Source organism: Carettochelys insculpta, chromosome 10 (assembly GCF_033958435.1).
Source record: "Carettochelys insculpta isolate YL-2023 chromosome 10, ASM3395843v1, whole genome shotgun sequence".
Classification (NCBI taxonomy): domain Eukaryota; kingdom Metazoa; phylum Chordata; order Testudines; family Carettochelyidae; genus Carettochelys; species Carettochelys insculpta.
The window spans coordinates 48,052,919-48,068,260 of NC_134146.1; the positions used below are offsets into that span (position 1 = coordinate 48,052,919).

The 15,342-nt window shown below is 45.1% G+C and overlaps 1 protein-coding gene across 3 annotated transcripts in view; it reads right to left on the reverse strand.

Annotated features, from left to right (window-relative positions):
- Positions 1-1,114: 1,114 nt before the first annotated feature.
- Positions 1,115-15,342, reverse strand: part of ARMC9 (armadillo repeat containing 9) — a 116,067-nt gene continuing 101,839 nt past the window's right edge. For all 3 annotated transcript variants that reach the window (XM_075003816.1, XM_075003814.1, XM_075003813.1), the window contains 2 exons: positions 8,040-8,212; positions 1,115-1,272 (listed from right to left, as the gene is read on the reverse strand). In XM_075003816.1, coding sequence (XP_074859917.1) covers positions 1,250-1,272; positions 8,040-8,212 — 196 coding nt within the window. In that variant the 3' untranslated portion in view covers positions 1,115-1,249. The remainder of the gene's footprint in view (positions 1,273-8,039; positions 8,213-15,342) is intronic.

Below are 15,342 nucleotides of genomic sequence, written 5' to 3' on the forward strand. Positions count from 1 at the left end.
CAATTGCCAAAGGTCATGCCCTTGCTTATTTTAAATTTCTTTCACAAAACAGAAAAGGCCGAGTCCTTCCCAGTGGAGGAGCCCAAAGAGCACACAAACTAACATGGGCAAGTATTCCCTCTCCTTCTGAAATTAAGAAGATGAAGGGGAATCCATTTGCCATAGAAAACCATGAAATTTGTGTTTTTACAGAGAATTGCTTTTACGTACGGTGGAAAAAGACCCATACATCAGAAACCTGTTTATCTGAGCTTCCATTATCCATCGTTCCATGTTAACCGAACTGGAGCTGTGGCTCAGGCATCTGCTGATCTGCCATGGTCAAAACCAGATCAGGTAAACTAGATCTAGATGCCACTGTGTAGAATACAGACAGACTAGTATTTGGTATATGCAAGAAATACAAATTGCAATTCTATTAACTTTATTTTGAGGTGATGTCACTGGTAGGCTTCGAACTTGCTTGCAAATTGTAAATATATCAATAAAATATTGTGTTCGCCTGACACCTATATATACTGTGACTAGGGAAATTAAAGTTCAGCATTTCATTTCCATCATGTAAAACCACAGATTTTTAAATGTTTTTAATTAGAGAATCTTGGGGGGGGGGGGGTTATAACGGAAAACCAGGATCCCTGTTGGTGAAGCTCTAAGCACAGATCTCTGCATGCCAAATTCAGGGCTCACTTTCAGGCATGTAAGCCCCGTGAAGTGACCAGATTTCATGCAGTGTTAGTCAGCACGGAACCAGACACGTGGTCTTTCTTGGCTACTGAAGTTTCCCTGTACGTAGATATTCCATCCCCCCAGCTCATAAACAAAGAGCTAATTTAAAAGGCACATGCCAGAAATTGGTCCAGTGAACAACATGTAAACATTACACTTCGCCAGCCCATTACATCAGCCTTATATACTTTCTCCCCAGGGAAAGTCATACACGTAACCTGTTTAATGCTAGTCAGCAATCTCTCTTCAGAATAAATTATTAGGAATAATGGGACTGGGTACGTCTACCCAACCCATCGTCATCTATTGCTGCAACAGCACTGCCACCCAAATTCTGATTCCTGACAAGGTCTTAGCCAACAGGAGACACAAACCGTCACATAATCCCTGAATCACAGTGCAAGTGCAGCGTTCATAATCTCCTCTCAGGCAGCTGCCAGCGAAGCCAGGAGTCTTGTTACAGGATGCTACCTGTGTCCTTAGAGATAAGACAGGTGGTCTCTGAAGAAAGAAACTGTTCTCACTTCCTGGAGGACTGGCTGCCTGCAGAAAGAGAGTAAGAAAGATGCCGTCAGCTGAAAAGCAGAACTGGTTAGTGGATGGGCTCTGCTTGTTGGGAACACCTGTTCAACCAGGACACCAACAGCACAACAAAATGTACAGAGGCACCTTAAACCACGGATGTTACAACTTGGAAGTGCGGGTTTACGATGACACAAAGAACTTTTCCTTATTTGCCAAATATTACTGTCACCATTTCTGGATAATGGGATGCTCTGTTAAGGACTGGAGTTTTCATTGATAAAGAGAGCCCCTGTCCTAAGGAAGTCACCCTCCAAATGGCCAAGACAGACATGATGGAAAAAAGGAAGGATGGCTCATTCTCCTCATTTTCCAGAGGTGAAGCAGAGCACAGGTTAGGTTAAATAATTTACCCAGAGTGCCTATGGCAGAGATGGGAATTTAGCACAGATCTCAAGTCTCAGTTCCGGGCCTTAACTGAAAGCCCAGGTGCCCTCTCTGCACAAGAGGGAAATGAATCATTTGTCTCTGTGAGCTGAGAATCGCACCCTTAATGCCGAGAGCAGGTGGAGCTTAGCGGGATTTCTTGAAATGCTCTTCTATTTTCTATAAAATACGAGTCATGTTTTCAACAACAGGCTAAAGCAAAGTGGGGGGTGGGCACCCTCGAGGAGGACATGAAATTTCATAAGGGAGGAGGCAGCACGATTGACTGCTGGGCCTCGGGCTCATCCATCTCTTTAAAAATGTTGAAATATGCTACTGTTTTTATGTATGTGTATTTGCATTTATATACCAACTAATAAAATTTTTATATTCTACATATTTTCTTACACATGCTAAAAGTTTGGGGTTTTTTTCCAGATGAACATAACTGAAATTTCTATTGGTTTGGGATTACATTAGATAGGATGGGAGGCCCTTCTAACTGCAATTACAAAAAGTGGGGCCCAGTGTAAAAAATTTGCTCATCCCTGAGCCAGAGACTCCAGTCACTGAGATTACGCTGGCCATAAGATTTATTGGACAATCTTCTTTCCTAATCATCATGGCCAGTGCTTGGCCCTCATCAAATCTATATACCACACCCTCATCCTTGACCACTCACTGGCTACGTCTACACGTGAAGCCAACATCGAAATAGGCTATTTCGATGAGTAACGTCTACACGTCCTCCAGGGCTGGCAACGTCGATGTTCAACTTCGACGTTGCGCGGCACCACATCGAAATAGGCACTGCGAGGGAACGTCTACACGCCAAAGTAGCACACATCGAAATAAGGGTGCCAGGCACAGCTGCACACAGGGTCACAGGGCGGACTCAACAGCAAGCTGCTCCCTTAAAGGGCCCCTCCCAGACACAGTTGCACTAAACAACACAAGATACACAGAGCCTACAACTGGTTGCAGACCCTGTGCCTGCAGCATGGATCCCCAGCTGCCGCAGCAGCAGCCAGAAGCCCTGGGCTAAGGGCTGCTGCCCACGGTGACCATAGAGCCCCGCAGGGGCTGGAGAGAGAGCATCTCTCAACCCCTCAGCTGATGGCCGCCATGGCGGACCCCACTATTTCGAAGTTGCGGGACGCGCAATGACTACACGGTCCCTACTTCGACGTTGAACATCAAAGTAGGGCGCTATTCCTATCCCCTCGTGGCGTTAGCGACTTCGACGTCTTGCCGCCTAACGTCGAAGTTAACTTCGAAATAGCGCCCGGCGCGTGTAGCCGTGACGGGCGCTATTTCGAAGTTAGTGCCGCTACTTCGAAGTAGCGTGCACGTGTAGACACGGCTACTCTGGGTTAAGACCAGATACTTTTTAAAGTACTTAAGTGCTTCAGAAAACCCCAGTAGACACCTAGCTGCATTTTCAGACATTTCAGCTCTTCAGAAAATCTGGTCCTTAACCCACATATCTTAATTTTCCCCTCTGAAATGGGGACAAAGATGCATCACAACACTCCCATGTGAGGTATGGGGTTAATTCATGAATATCTACCAAATGCGTTGCAAATGCAAAAGGATGTACAAATGATCAAGATACCAAAAGCAGTATTTATATAAGATACCTGTCTAAAGACCATAAATGTTTTGAAATCTCAGCCTTTACTAATAGGATAATACAGTGAAGAGTCCCTTATTAATAGTAAAGTCAGTGCCAGGGAATCTGTAACTGATAAAAAACAAAAAAAATCAGGAATAAGCCTAACATGGAGACATTTTCCAATGCTCAAGAGAGAGACCTGACTGTTGATGTGATCAGAAGTATCCACGGTGCACGTACCCTTACAAGGCCCACCCAGGGCAGAATTAATAGATCTACTTCCAAGTGATGTTTTAAAGTGCAGGAAGCCTGTAAGGCTGCACATACTGAGCCAATAAAGAAACCTAAGCAATTTCAGTCTCTGATCATGTATGGTTTTAATGTGATTTTGAAACAAGCTGTACTTTATACTATTGTCCTGGATAAGGGACTCTCTTCAAAGCTCCCACTGAGCATCTAGCAGAAAGCTTAGAGATGCCCATTCTTTCATGAAACGCAGGTACCCAGGAGCACAAATTCATGCTAAGGCCCTTGGCTTCTCCAGGGATCGGACGCATGGATAGGATTTCCTCATGCATGTGCATGCTGCATTTTCCCCTTTTTCAGCAGCACTTCCCTGTCAACAAGAAATGGCAGGTGAAACAGGAACCAAGGAAGGACTCTTGGCTATTAACATCATTATCAGTCCAGGGAGCACAGTGCTTGTATTACAGGAAACAGCTGTTGTTCTCAAGTACCAACGTCAAAGCAAGAGAGCATATATGCAGCAGGAACACAATGGGGTCAGGCTAACAAGACAATCTGGAAGCACAATCTTAGAGGAATGAACATGGAACTGCTCTCCAGGAACTAACTCAGGTCTAATAATGTCTCTGTCACTGACTCACCATCTAGAATCCCAGCTTTGCCACCCATTTACTTTGTAACCACTGCCAAGTCAATTCACCTCTGGGCACCAGTTATCCCATGTAGCTGAGAGTGGGTCAGGGACACTGGGAAGCTAATTAATGCTTGCAAAGCAGTCCAAGATCTTCAGATGAAGTGTTGCAAAACTGTAAATGATGATGATGATTATGACCTGCTTGAAATAAGCACACAAATAGCAGATGCTTTCATATTTATTAATGCTGCCTCCAAAAATATGCCTGTCTATTGTTGAGTTTTGGAAAAAATATCAAAAAATGTCAGACCTTGTCTACACTACAAAAGAGAGGTGTGTTTTTAACTGGAGTTAAAATCCTAGCAAGAACAAGATAGTTTGTAATTTTCACACTAATTAGAAGATTGGGATACAGATAAAACGCCCCATCAACCTGCAGACTTGTATGAAAATGAAGAAACACCTTCTCTTCACTAGGATGTTAACTTGAGTTAAGAACACACCTTCTCTCCTGGGCTATGTTTACATTGTGCCCCGACCTCAGAATAAGATATGCAAATTGCATATCCTCTTTCAAGTCAATATCAAAATAAGCTATTTTGGGATTTGGCATTGTCTGCACAAAGCCAAATGTTGAATTACTGGGCTATTTTGAGGCATTCCTTACTCCTCCCCGCAATGAGGGGCAGAGGAATGCTGAACTAGCACACACGATATTTTGAAAAATATTTTGAAATACGGGTGCATTTCCTGGCTGTGGAGTTATTAATTCAGGAGATCTCGGTATCCCGAAATAGCTCTTCTGTGTAAACATAGCCCTAGCAAACACAGCCCTTCAATCCCTTAGAGCTATTGACAGCCACTGACTGCTGTTAAATTATTTGGGAGTCTGCTGGGGCACTTACCCACTGCAGAGTCAGAAGAGCTAAGAATATTAAAACAGGATGAAAGTTTATTTCACTTCCACTTTTTTGGCCATCTTTCTTCCCATCCTCTCATCTGGAGCCTGGGCAAGCAAGTTACACCCACTTAAACATTAGTAACAGAGAGGGAGCCATGCTACTCTATACAGTATCAAAACAAAAAGCAGACAAGTAGCACTTTAAAGACTAGGAAAATAATTTATTAGGTGAGCTTTTGTGGGACAGACCCACTTTTTCAGACCATAGCCATACCAGAACAGACTCAATATTTAAGGCATAAAGTTTGATTCTCTGTGCCTTAAATATTGAGTCTGTTCTGGTCTGGCTATGGTCTGAAGAAGTGGGTCTGTCCCATGAAAGCTCACCTAATAAATTATTTTGCTTGTCTTTAAAGTGCTACTTGACTGCTTTCCACTTAAACATCTGCAGGCTCACACTCAGCAGCCAAATCAAAGATGATTCACAGATTATAAACCTACTAGGGATCCATGGTGATCATTTCTAATGTGGCCATTCAAACTACACATCAGTAAGTGGGTATGAGCCAAGTGAAGTCTAAGGTATTTGACAGAAAGTCTCATTTGGGGGCTGAAGGAATGGGTAAATGCCACTAAGTTAGATTCACTTCTGAAACTGGGACACTTTCTAAAACAAAAGCTGGAGGGAAGTTGGATTTAAATGCTCACCTGACAGTCTACAATTATGAGCAGCATGTAGTCAGCAAGATATAATTATGTGGTTATTTATCTAGCAGTGGCTGACTACACAGTCGTACACTGGGGTAGACAACACATGGCCCATGAGCCAGAATCTGGCCTGCCAAGCATTTTTATTTGGCCTGTGAAGCCATGCGGCAGTGGCACCATTTTACCTAAGCTGGACAAAGCGAACGTGGAGCATGGGGTGTAGTCAGGCTGGGGCAGGGACTGGCAACCTGCGGCTCCCGAGTGATTTAAGGAGTCACTTGCGGCTCTGGATGCTGCCTCTTGTGGCTCCCTGACCTGTGCGGCTGAAATAATGGAACTAAATTTAATTGATTTAATGGCCAGCAGGGTAGCAGGAGGGATCTGGCCATTAAAACAATTAAATTTAATTCCATTATTTCAGCGCAGCAGGGCAGGGAGCTGTCTGTGCTGCAGGAGGGGGAAATGAGCAGGAGAGCTGGCAGGAGGGGCAGCCTACAGCTCCGCTGAGGAAGGGGAGGGGAAGAGCAGCAGGGGGGAGGCAGGGGCTGCAGAGGAGCAGCAGCAGCAGCAAGCGTAGCTGGAGGAGCTCAGCGGCTGAAGCAGGTGAAAGCTAGGGATGGGAGGGGCGGATCTGGGGACTGAGGGCTGAGGTGGGTAAAGGTGGGTTTGGGGCTGAGAGGGGTTAAGACTGGGGACGGAGGAGCAGTTTGGGGCTGAGAAAGGTCAAACCTGGGGATGGGGGGGGGCGTGGTTTGGCACTGAGAGGGGTTAAGACTGGGGATGTGGGGGCAGATTTGGGGGCTGAGGTGGATAAAGCCTGGAGATAGGGGTAACAACTTTCTAACTGGTACAAATCTTTGTCTGTGCCCTATTCTTAAATTAGGGGTGACAAAAAGGATGGTTGGACATTAAGGACTGTCTCATATTCACACACATTGCGGCTCTGGAAGTATTGATTTTGTAAATGAATTTGAAAAAATGGCTCTTCTCGTTATTTTGGCTGCAGACCCCTGCCTTATCGTAATAAAATATCAATGTATGCTGCATTTTTCTCCTTTGAGTGATTCCACTATTTTGGGTTCCGCCCCCAGAACATATAAAAAATTGCCACGTGGCCCCTGATGCAAAAAGTTTGGCCACCCCTGTCCTGCCCTCTCACTCTTCAGATCGTCACCTTGTCGTGGTGAGTGGGCTTATGTGTTCCAATGAACCCAAGAGCAATGCCATAGGGAGTCTTGTACTCCCAACAGGGTCACCCATGGTGGCCAGGTCGAGGGGGAGGGTGAAAAGTCCTCAACAGTAGAACAGGTGGAGGATAGCAAGAACCATGCTACAATGACTGTGAAGGCAGATGAAGGCTGCAGTGGACAGGAGAATCCCAGTCATCATGGATCCCATGCCACTGGACCTGAGCTTTCTATCAGTCAAGGATCATGTGGTGGCTGAAGTGCTACAGTCCCCCATTTAAAAGAAGTCATGCACAGGTGTCTTCCTCTGCATATGACCCTCCTAAACTTAAGCCCTATGACAACTGGTGAATGGTGAAGGGCGCAGGATTGTGAAATTGGGAAGCTTTTAGACATGGAGGGAGGGATAGCTCAGTGGTTTGAGCATTGGCCTCCTAAACCGAGGGTTGTGAGCTCCATCCTTGAGGAGGTCATTTAGGGATTGGGGAAACTAGATGCCAGGGATGGTGCTTGGTCCTGCCAAGAGGGCAGAGGCCTGGACTAGATGACCTCCCAAGGTCCCTTCCAGTTCTAGAAGATGTGTATCTCCAATGATATATGTTGTTCTATGTGGACCAGCACATAGGCAGTGGGTGTATGTATCAGCTGTTCCATTTCAAGGACTGAGGTGGTAGAAGGGTCCAGCTGCTGCATCCACAACTGAGCAGCTCTGTTCCGGATCCACTCTGCTCACCCCACATGGGAGAGCACTAGAAAAGGTGCCTTAAACATAGGTCACCTCAAATCCCGCCCCCCCCCGCCCCCCCGTCCAGTGGGTTCACCTCTTTGCGGTACACCTGCCCCTTCTGGGATAAGATATGTGGCTCCAGAATCAGGCTGATCAGCCATCAACAGACTCACAAATAGGAGGATGACATGAAGACGACCTACTCGTTATCAAGCGACCATTGAGAGAGAGTCATACACTGCTGGGACACTGACAGCACATAACACCATTAATAAAACTGATGGACAGCTGCCTTCTTTCCACCCTGAACACAGTCAACTTGAAGAGTGAGAGTTTTCACTTACTCTGCCTGCTTCTTGTAGATGATCCCGAAGAGCTAGGTCGGCTTGTTTGCTGGGGTCCAGACTGAGAGAACTGAGGTGCAATGGTTGGGATCTTTCCCCGTCTAGAGCTGGGACTCTGCGCTTCGGGAGTGCAGGGGACTGTAGGTTTGCTGGTGAAGGCAGAGCAAAACTCGCTGCAGGGGAGATGGAAAGTATGCGAATGTTCATGCTCATATTTTTACATGAAGGGACAGAACAGGCTGCATAATGGGGGGAAAGCTAACACCCTTCACAAACACAGAGTAAACATACGGTCAAAGTCAAGGGAGGTCACAGGTGGAAATGAACCTGACATCCACTCAGCTGCTCCTTCCTCAGAAAACACACACCTCATTAAGAAGCCCCATTCCCTTTGATGGTGCTTAGGTTTTCCATTGTACACAATTCAAACTCAGAACCAAACCAATTCATCTGAGGCACTACAACACTATTCAAGAACTGCATATGTGGCTGACACATCACAGCAAGATTGCACTATTTTTTTTCTTGTGCGTCTCTTCTAGGTGCCGGTCCTGAATGATGCAAAGAGATTTTTTAACTCCCATTCGGGTTACTGGGGTTTGTTGGCATACTGGGCCTCACAGCTCTCTTCCACACACGTGGATCATGACAGGCTCAGAGCTAAATTCCCTTGGCACTCTCTCAGCTGTGTAACCCATACACTTTTGTTTGTGTGAGGAGCCTCTTTAGCATCTGCCCTGTCTGATAACACCACCTGTGCTAAGTTCAGTTCGGTTTAAAGTTTATTTAGCAGATATGCAAGGACAGAGTCACCTCTCCTAGCCCTTGTTCGAGGAGCAGTATTCTCGTAAGGGCCATGGCAGTTACTAACAATTACCTGAGAATAGTCTTGCGGGGGGCGAGGGGGGTAGCTGTGTTAGTCTGTAGCTTCACAAACAACAAGCCGTCCTATAGCACCTTAAAGAATAACAATTTTATTAGGTAATGAGCTTTCATGGGAAATATCCCTGGCATGAGATTTGGAGCAGAAATAAGAATCCAGGGAGCTACAAATCTGATGAAGTGGATATTGCCCATGAAAACTGACTCATTACCTAATAAACAAACTGGTAAGTCTTAAAGGTGCTACAGGATTGCTTGGGTTTACATGAAGTATTTGTGAACAGTCTGGAGGCACCTGACCAGTGAACCAAGAGTTGATTCTTGGAATATTCCTGCTTCTGGATCTATATTAATTTATTAATCTGCCCAGCCATACGTTTTCAAACCAGAAAAGACCAAACTGGAACAATTTTAGCATGAAAAGAAACAATCACTATTAGGAGGAAACAAAATTGGAGCCAAGAGAAGAGACCTGAAAAGTGCCAATCAGCAATAGGTAATTAAAGTGGTAGCTGGGGGGACTCTTCTGCGCCATCAAAAGAAGCCATTGTGATAGGCAAGAAGAGCGATTAGGAGGATTTGAAGACATCTAATCTTCCCCTCAGGATGGAATGCTGCCGAGTCGGCAATGAGTCGCTGGTACGTACCCCAACCCCCGCTCGCCCCCGCTGCTGTAGCACCATTTGCAGAGCGACCTTAGCAAACATTTCTTTTATTTTTTAAATTACATTAATCGTCCAGGATGTTGCTTTTGCAATCACTAGCTGTAAGTGCCACAGACTTGCTAAGCAGTCTGCTCTGAACAATCTCTGTACCCAAGATCTCTCTCAGATAGCCATTTACTTACCTCTTTTTCATTATCCTTCGTTATCATTTCAAAAGATCGTGGAGACCATCAGTAGCATAGGGAAAAAGGCTTATACAAAAACAGTAATCTGATTGGCCAAAACAAAATTCTAAGCCATGGTACTATCACAAAAGATCAGAGGCTTAGAACCAACAGAAGCAATTTAAATGTTTCTCTCCACGAAATAGTTTCATTGTCATCTCCTGTTTGCAGCTTTTATTGCTTGGTTCAGCTCTTGCAGTTTTTGATATTCTAGTGATGCACTTTTTACACCATTTGGGCAGAAAGTAAGCTTTTTTTACGCCTCAGTCCCACTTGCTCTATAACAATAGTCTACATCTTACAGTCTGAATGTTAAAAAGCCCTACCACAGCCATTAAATGTCTCCCTGGAGATTGGAAAGAGGAACTTAAATAACTATATCGTAAAAAGCACACTTAGAGACAAAGTAAAACAGAGCAGTTGGAATCATGTCTTTGCAAAGGCACAGGCAGGGGAGGACAGGGAATAAATACACAGTGAGTGCAGAATGTAAAATCTCCCATGCGGAAGAATGGAGAATATTGACAGCATTTCTAGCAGACTCTTAGGTGTCCATGTGGAAAAACTTTGCCCAGTTTCCAGCGGAGAGCAGTAATCTGTAAGAGGGTGGCACAATTTGAGAGGTCCCATTGCAGCAGAGATGAAGAGAGATGGAAAAGGAGAAAAGAGCAGCACAAACTGCGCCACACCCTCCTACAGCTACCAACACCTGCCCCATCTGTGATAAGACCTGCAGCTCCAGTATCGGGCTAATTAGCCATCAACGGACTTACAAAGAGGAGGGTGACAGGAAGATGTCCTACTCATTACCAAGTGACCACCAAAGTGTGACCACTTGCCCACTGTATCTCAGTCACGTGTCAAGTATCAAACAATGAAAACAGATTTCACCACAGATCTCTCACTGTCTTGCTTAGCAACTGGTTGTTCTGTGTATAATAATTAGAGATTAATTACAGAGACAAGGAAGACAAACACATGGTAAAATACTTAGCAGTGCCACTTTTTTTGCCCTATAACTGCAGAGGTGTTAACTGGCCACTTCATCTTGAATAGTCTCCTTCAATGAGTCTTAACTATTTACCCAAAACAAATTTGTGTCATCTTGTATTTAGCTATCAAAACAAAAAGCAGTCAAGTAGCACTTTAAAGACTAGCAAAATAGTTTATTAGGTGAGCTTTCCTGGGACAGACCCACTTCTTCAGACCATAGCCAGACCAGAACAGACTCAATATTTAAAACACAGAGAACCAAAAACAGTAAGCAAGGAGGACAAATCAGAAAAAGATAATCAAGGTGAGCAAATCAGAGAGTGGATGGGGTGGGGGGGAAGGTCAAGAATTAGACTGAGCCAAGTATGCAGACGAGCCCCTATAGTGACTCAGAAAGTTCCCATCATGATTTAAACCATGTGTTAATGTGCCGAATTTAATAGTAACAGAGAGGAAGCCGTGCTAGTCTATACACTATCAAAACAAAAAGCAGTCAAGTAGCACTTTAAAGACTAGCAAAATAGTTTAGTAGGCATCATTCAGTCTGCATAGACTATGGATCGCGCCCTTTATAGTTTCAATTGAGGGCTTCATTTACAGCGTCTACTGTGACTGTGAAGACCCATGCGAGAGTGACAGTCCTTGCTGCATCTTTTGCAGATGTGGTGGGTGTCTGGCAAGTCCTTATTGTGCTTTCTGTGTGCTCGCTTCTCCTCTGCTAGCTGTCCGATCCTCATCTCGCCCTTCTGAAGGCCCTTGTGTAATCCCTGCCTCCATCTGCTGCGCTCGTCTGCTAGTTCTTCCCAGTTATCCAGCTCGATGTCTACCTCTCTGAGGTCTCTCTTGCAGACATCTTTGTAGCGCAACTGAGGACGTCCAGGATGTCTTTTGGAATCCTTCCATCTTTCATCCTGTGGACGTGGCCAAGTCAGCGGAGTCGACGCTGCCTGAGGAGGGTGTGCATGGTTGGGATTCCAGCTTGCTCGAGGACGGCGGTGTTGGTCACTCTGTCCTTCCATGATATTCCAAGGATGCACCTGAAGCAGCGCAAGTGGAAGACGTTCAGCCTCTTTTCCTGGAGGGCATACAGGGTCCAAGTCTCACTGCCATAAAGGAGGGTGCTGAGGATGCAGGCTCTGTAGACTTGCATTTTGGTGTGAGTGTACAGCTTGTTGTTGTTCCACACTCTCTTGCTGAGTCTGGACAGAGTTGTGGCCGCTTTTCCGATCCTCCTATTTAGCTCAGTGTCCAACGACAGGGTGTCAGTGATGGTGGACCCGAGGTAAACGAACTTGTGGATGACCTCTAACGTATAGTTGTCAATGCTGATTGATGGGGATTCAGCAACATCCTGACCAAGTACGTTTGTCTTCTTTAGGCTGATGTTAAGCCCAAAGTCCTTGCACACTTTGGAGAACTGAACCAGCAGTTTTTGAAGCTGGTCTTCTGTGTGAGACACCACAGCAGCATCGTCTGCGAACAGCATGTCTCTGATGAGGACTTTCTGCACCTTAGACTTAGCTTTCAGCCTTGCAAGATTAAACAGTTTCCCATCAGATCTTGTGTGCAGCAAGATGCTCTCTGTTGAAGATCCAAAGGCATGCTTCAGGAGGAGTGCGAAGAAGATCCCGAACAATGTTGGAGCAAGCACGCATCCTTGTTTGACGCCGCTCCTGATTCTGAAAGCATCTGATAATGCGCCGTCATATTGGATGGTTCCTCTCATGTCTTCGTGGAATGACTGGATCATCTTGAGTAACCGTGGAGGACAGCCTATCTTGTGGAGCAGTTTGAACAGACCATCCCTGCTGACCAAATCGAAGGCCTTGGTCAGGTCAATGAAGGCTATGTAGAGTGGCTTCCTCTGCTCCCTGCACTTCTCCTGCAGCTGCCTTAGAGAGAAGACCATGTCAACGGTAGACCTCTCTGCGCAGAATCCACACTGCGATTCAGGGTATACCCTCTCAGCAATCTTCTGGAGTCTGCCAAGGATGATGCAAGCGAACAGTTTACCAGTGACGCTTAGGAGGGAGATTCCACGGTAGTTGTTGCAGTCGCTTCTGTCTCCTTTGTTCTTATACAATGTTAGCGTCGCGCATATCCTGTGGAACCTCACCCTCTTTCCAGCACAGGCACAGTAGCTCATGTAGGGGTTCCAGGAGTGTGTCCGCAGCACACTTGATTACCTCTGGTGGTACACCACCCTGGCCATGGGCCTTTCCTGCTGCAATGCTATTGATGGCTCTCTTCAGTTCATCCACAGTCGGTTCCTGATCCAGTTCGTCCATTACTGGACATAGTTTATTAGGTGAGCTTTCGTTAAACCACATTAACATATGGTTTAAATCGTGATGGGAAATTTCTGGGTCACTATAGGGGCTCGTCTGCATACTTGGCTCAATCTAATTCTTGACCTTCCCCCCTACCCCATCCACTCTCTGATTTGCTCACCTTGATTATCTTTTTCTGATTTGTCCTCCTTGCTCACTGTTTTTGGTTCTCTGTGTCTTAAATATTGAGTCTGTTCCGGTCTGGCTGTGGTCTGAAGCAGTGGGTCTGTCCCACGAAAGCTCACCTAATAAACCATTTTGCTAGTCTTTAAAGTGCTACTTGACTGCTTTGTGTTTTGATAGTGTATAGACTAGCACGGCTCCCTCTCTGTTACTGTTAAATCTGTATGTAGAACGTCTGCCTTCCCGGGAGCAGATGGCCTGAAACCAGAGAAATAACTGGAGGAGAAAGAGCACATCATACACTCAAGGATCACTTAAGTGTTGTGATAGCGTCTGAATGTGTGAAGATTAAGTAGGTCCTTCTTCTCTGCAGAGGAATCGTCATTGAATTTCTCGATAATTTCACTAGATAATTGAACTAGATAATTGACATTAGGGAGGTATCCGAACTTTCTCTTTACTGAACATACCAAACGAAAGGCACAAGATAATAAAATAATGCTGCAGATTAGTAATCTGTTGCAATGGAAATAAAGTTACTGCCATATGAACTGTCAGAGTCCGTGGGCCTCATTTGTTTCCCAGTTTGGTGAAAGAGCAGCGTAAATCCATTGACTTCAGGGGAGTTAGTCCAGAATTTTCATTGCTCTGAGCAACAGACAGATTAGGCCCAATGTCACTGGGATTGAAACAGAACAATTCTGCTTCACTTTCAGTATCTACTTTTTCCATACAGATGCTGGCATGTACGTAGCAGGGAGACAATTACTTACAGTGGGCAGAACTAAGGTGGAAGCAATGGTCCATTCTATCTGTTGTTCATCGCTGGAAAAAGTTCATTCAAGTATTTAGCCAGTGGCAGAAATGAGACATTGGAATAACAGGTATGTTTGGCTTCTGCAGAAGCACTGTATTGACTTAGCTCCTCTGATGCAGAAAATCCAGTGCCTTGTTTGCTTTACAAATGGATACATTCCAATATCTGTAACTATAGGCTGTTTTTGGACGTAAAAATCACTACAAAAGTGAGAAGAAGAAAAAAAGAAAAAATCTCAAGGGTGAGATTTCATTGTCTCCTCTCCACATAGACGCTCGTCTAAAACAAGAGTTGTGTGTCAATGAAGCAAGGAATTGTCTCGGTATTACAGGTCACAGGACACTGAACAGAGATGGAAAGTTATTTCAGGTGACTCAGGAGACCAGAGAACAACACAACGTCTTGTGGCGCCTTATAGACTAACAGATATTTTGGAGCATAAGCTTTCGTAGGCAAAGACCCACTTCATCAGATGCAAGAGGAGACCAGATGAGCCCTATTAAGGAATAATCCAGTGTATAAGAAGGGGCCAGGTACCCCAGAGAGGTGAAGGAAAGAAGCTTGGGCAAAGAGTTACTTGGAGAGAAGGGGGAGGGTGCTATATATCAGGAAATGCAAACTGCAGAAAGAGGTTAAGTTTGGACATTAACTCAGAGCTTGTGAAGAGAATGGGGTGGGGAAGCCATCAGTTTGCCACTAGCTGCGCTCCAAAATGAAAAAGACTGAGAAACAGCCAGCTCTGCCTGATGCAGAGAAGGAAATGAGGAGCCTTTCGCATTCTTCTGAGGAACTGTTCATGTTTGTTATGTTTCCTCAGTTACCATGGAGATGGGCAATTCAGAAATATAAATAACACTGCTGCTGCAGGGCAACAGAATTTGACCATTACATGTCCCAGTAGTGCTAAGTTGCTGGCAACAGGGAATTCTTCCATCTCATGAGGATAGTGCAATGGACAAATTAAGGAAATAATAGGAAAATGAGGGGTCTTTTGGCACCTTAATGGCTATCAGATTTATTTGGGCATCAGCTTTCATGGGTAAAACCCACATTGTCAAATGTATTGGGTTTTACACACTAAAGCTTATGCCCAAAGAAATCTGTTAGTCTTTAAGGGGCAACAGGACTCGTTTTTGCAGATACAGACTAACATGGCAACCCTTTAAGATTTTGAAAAACAGGGAAATCATGCAACACAGAGCAGAAAGCTCTAGCCATGGAGCCCAAATCCCAGAAGGGCAACTTCAACTGAAGTCCATGGGACCTGAA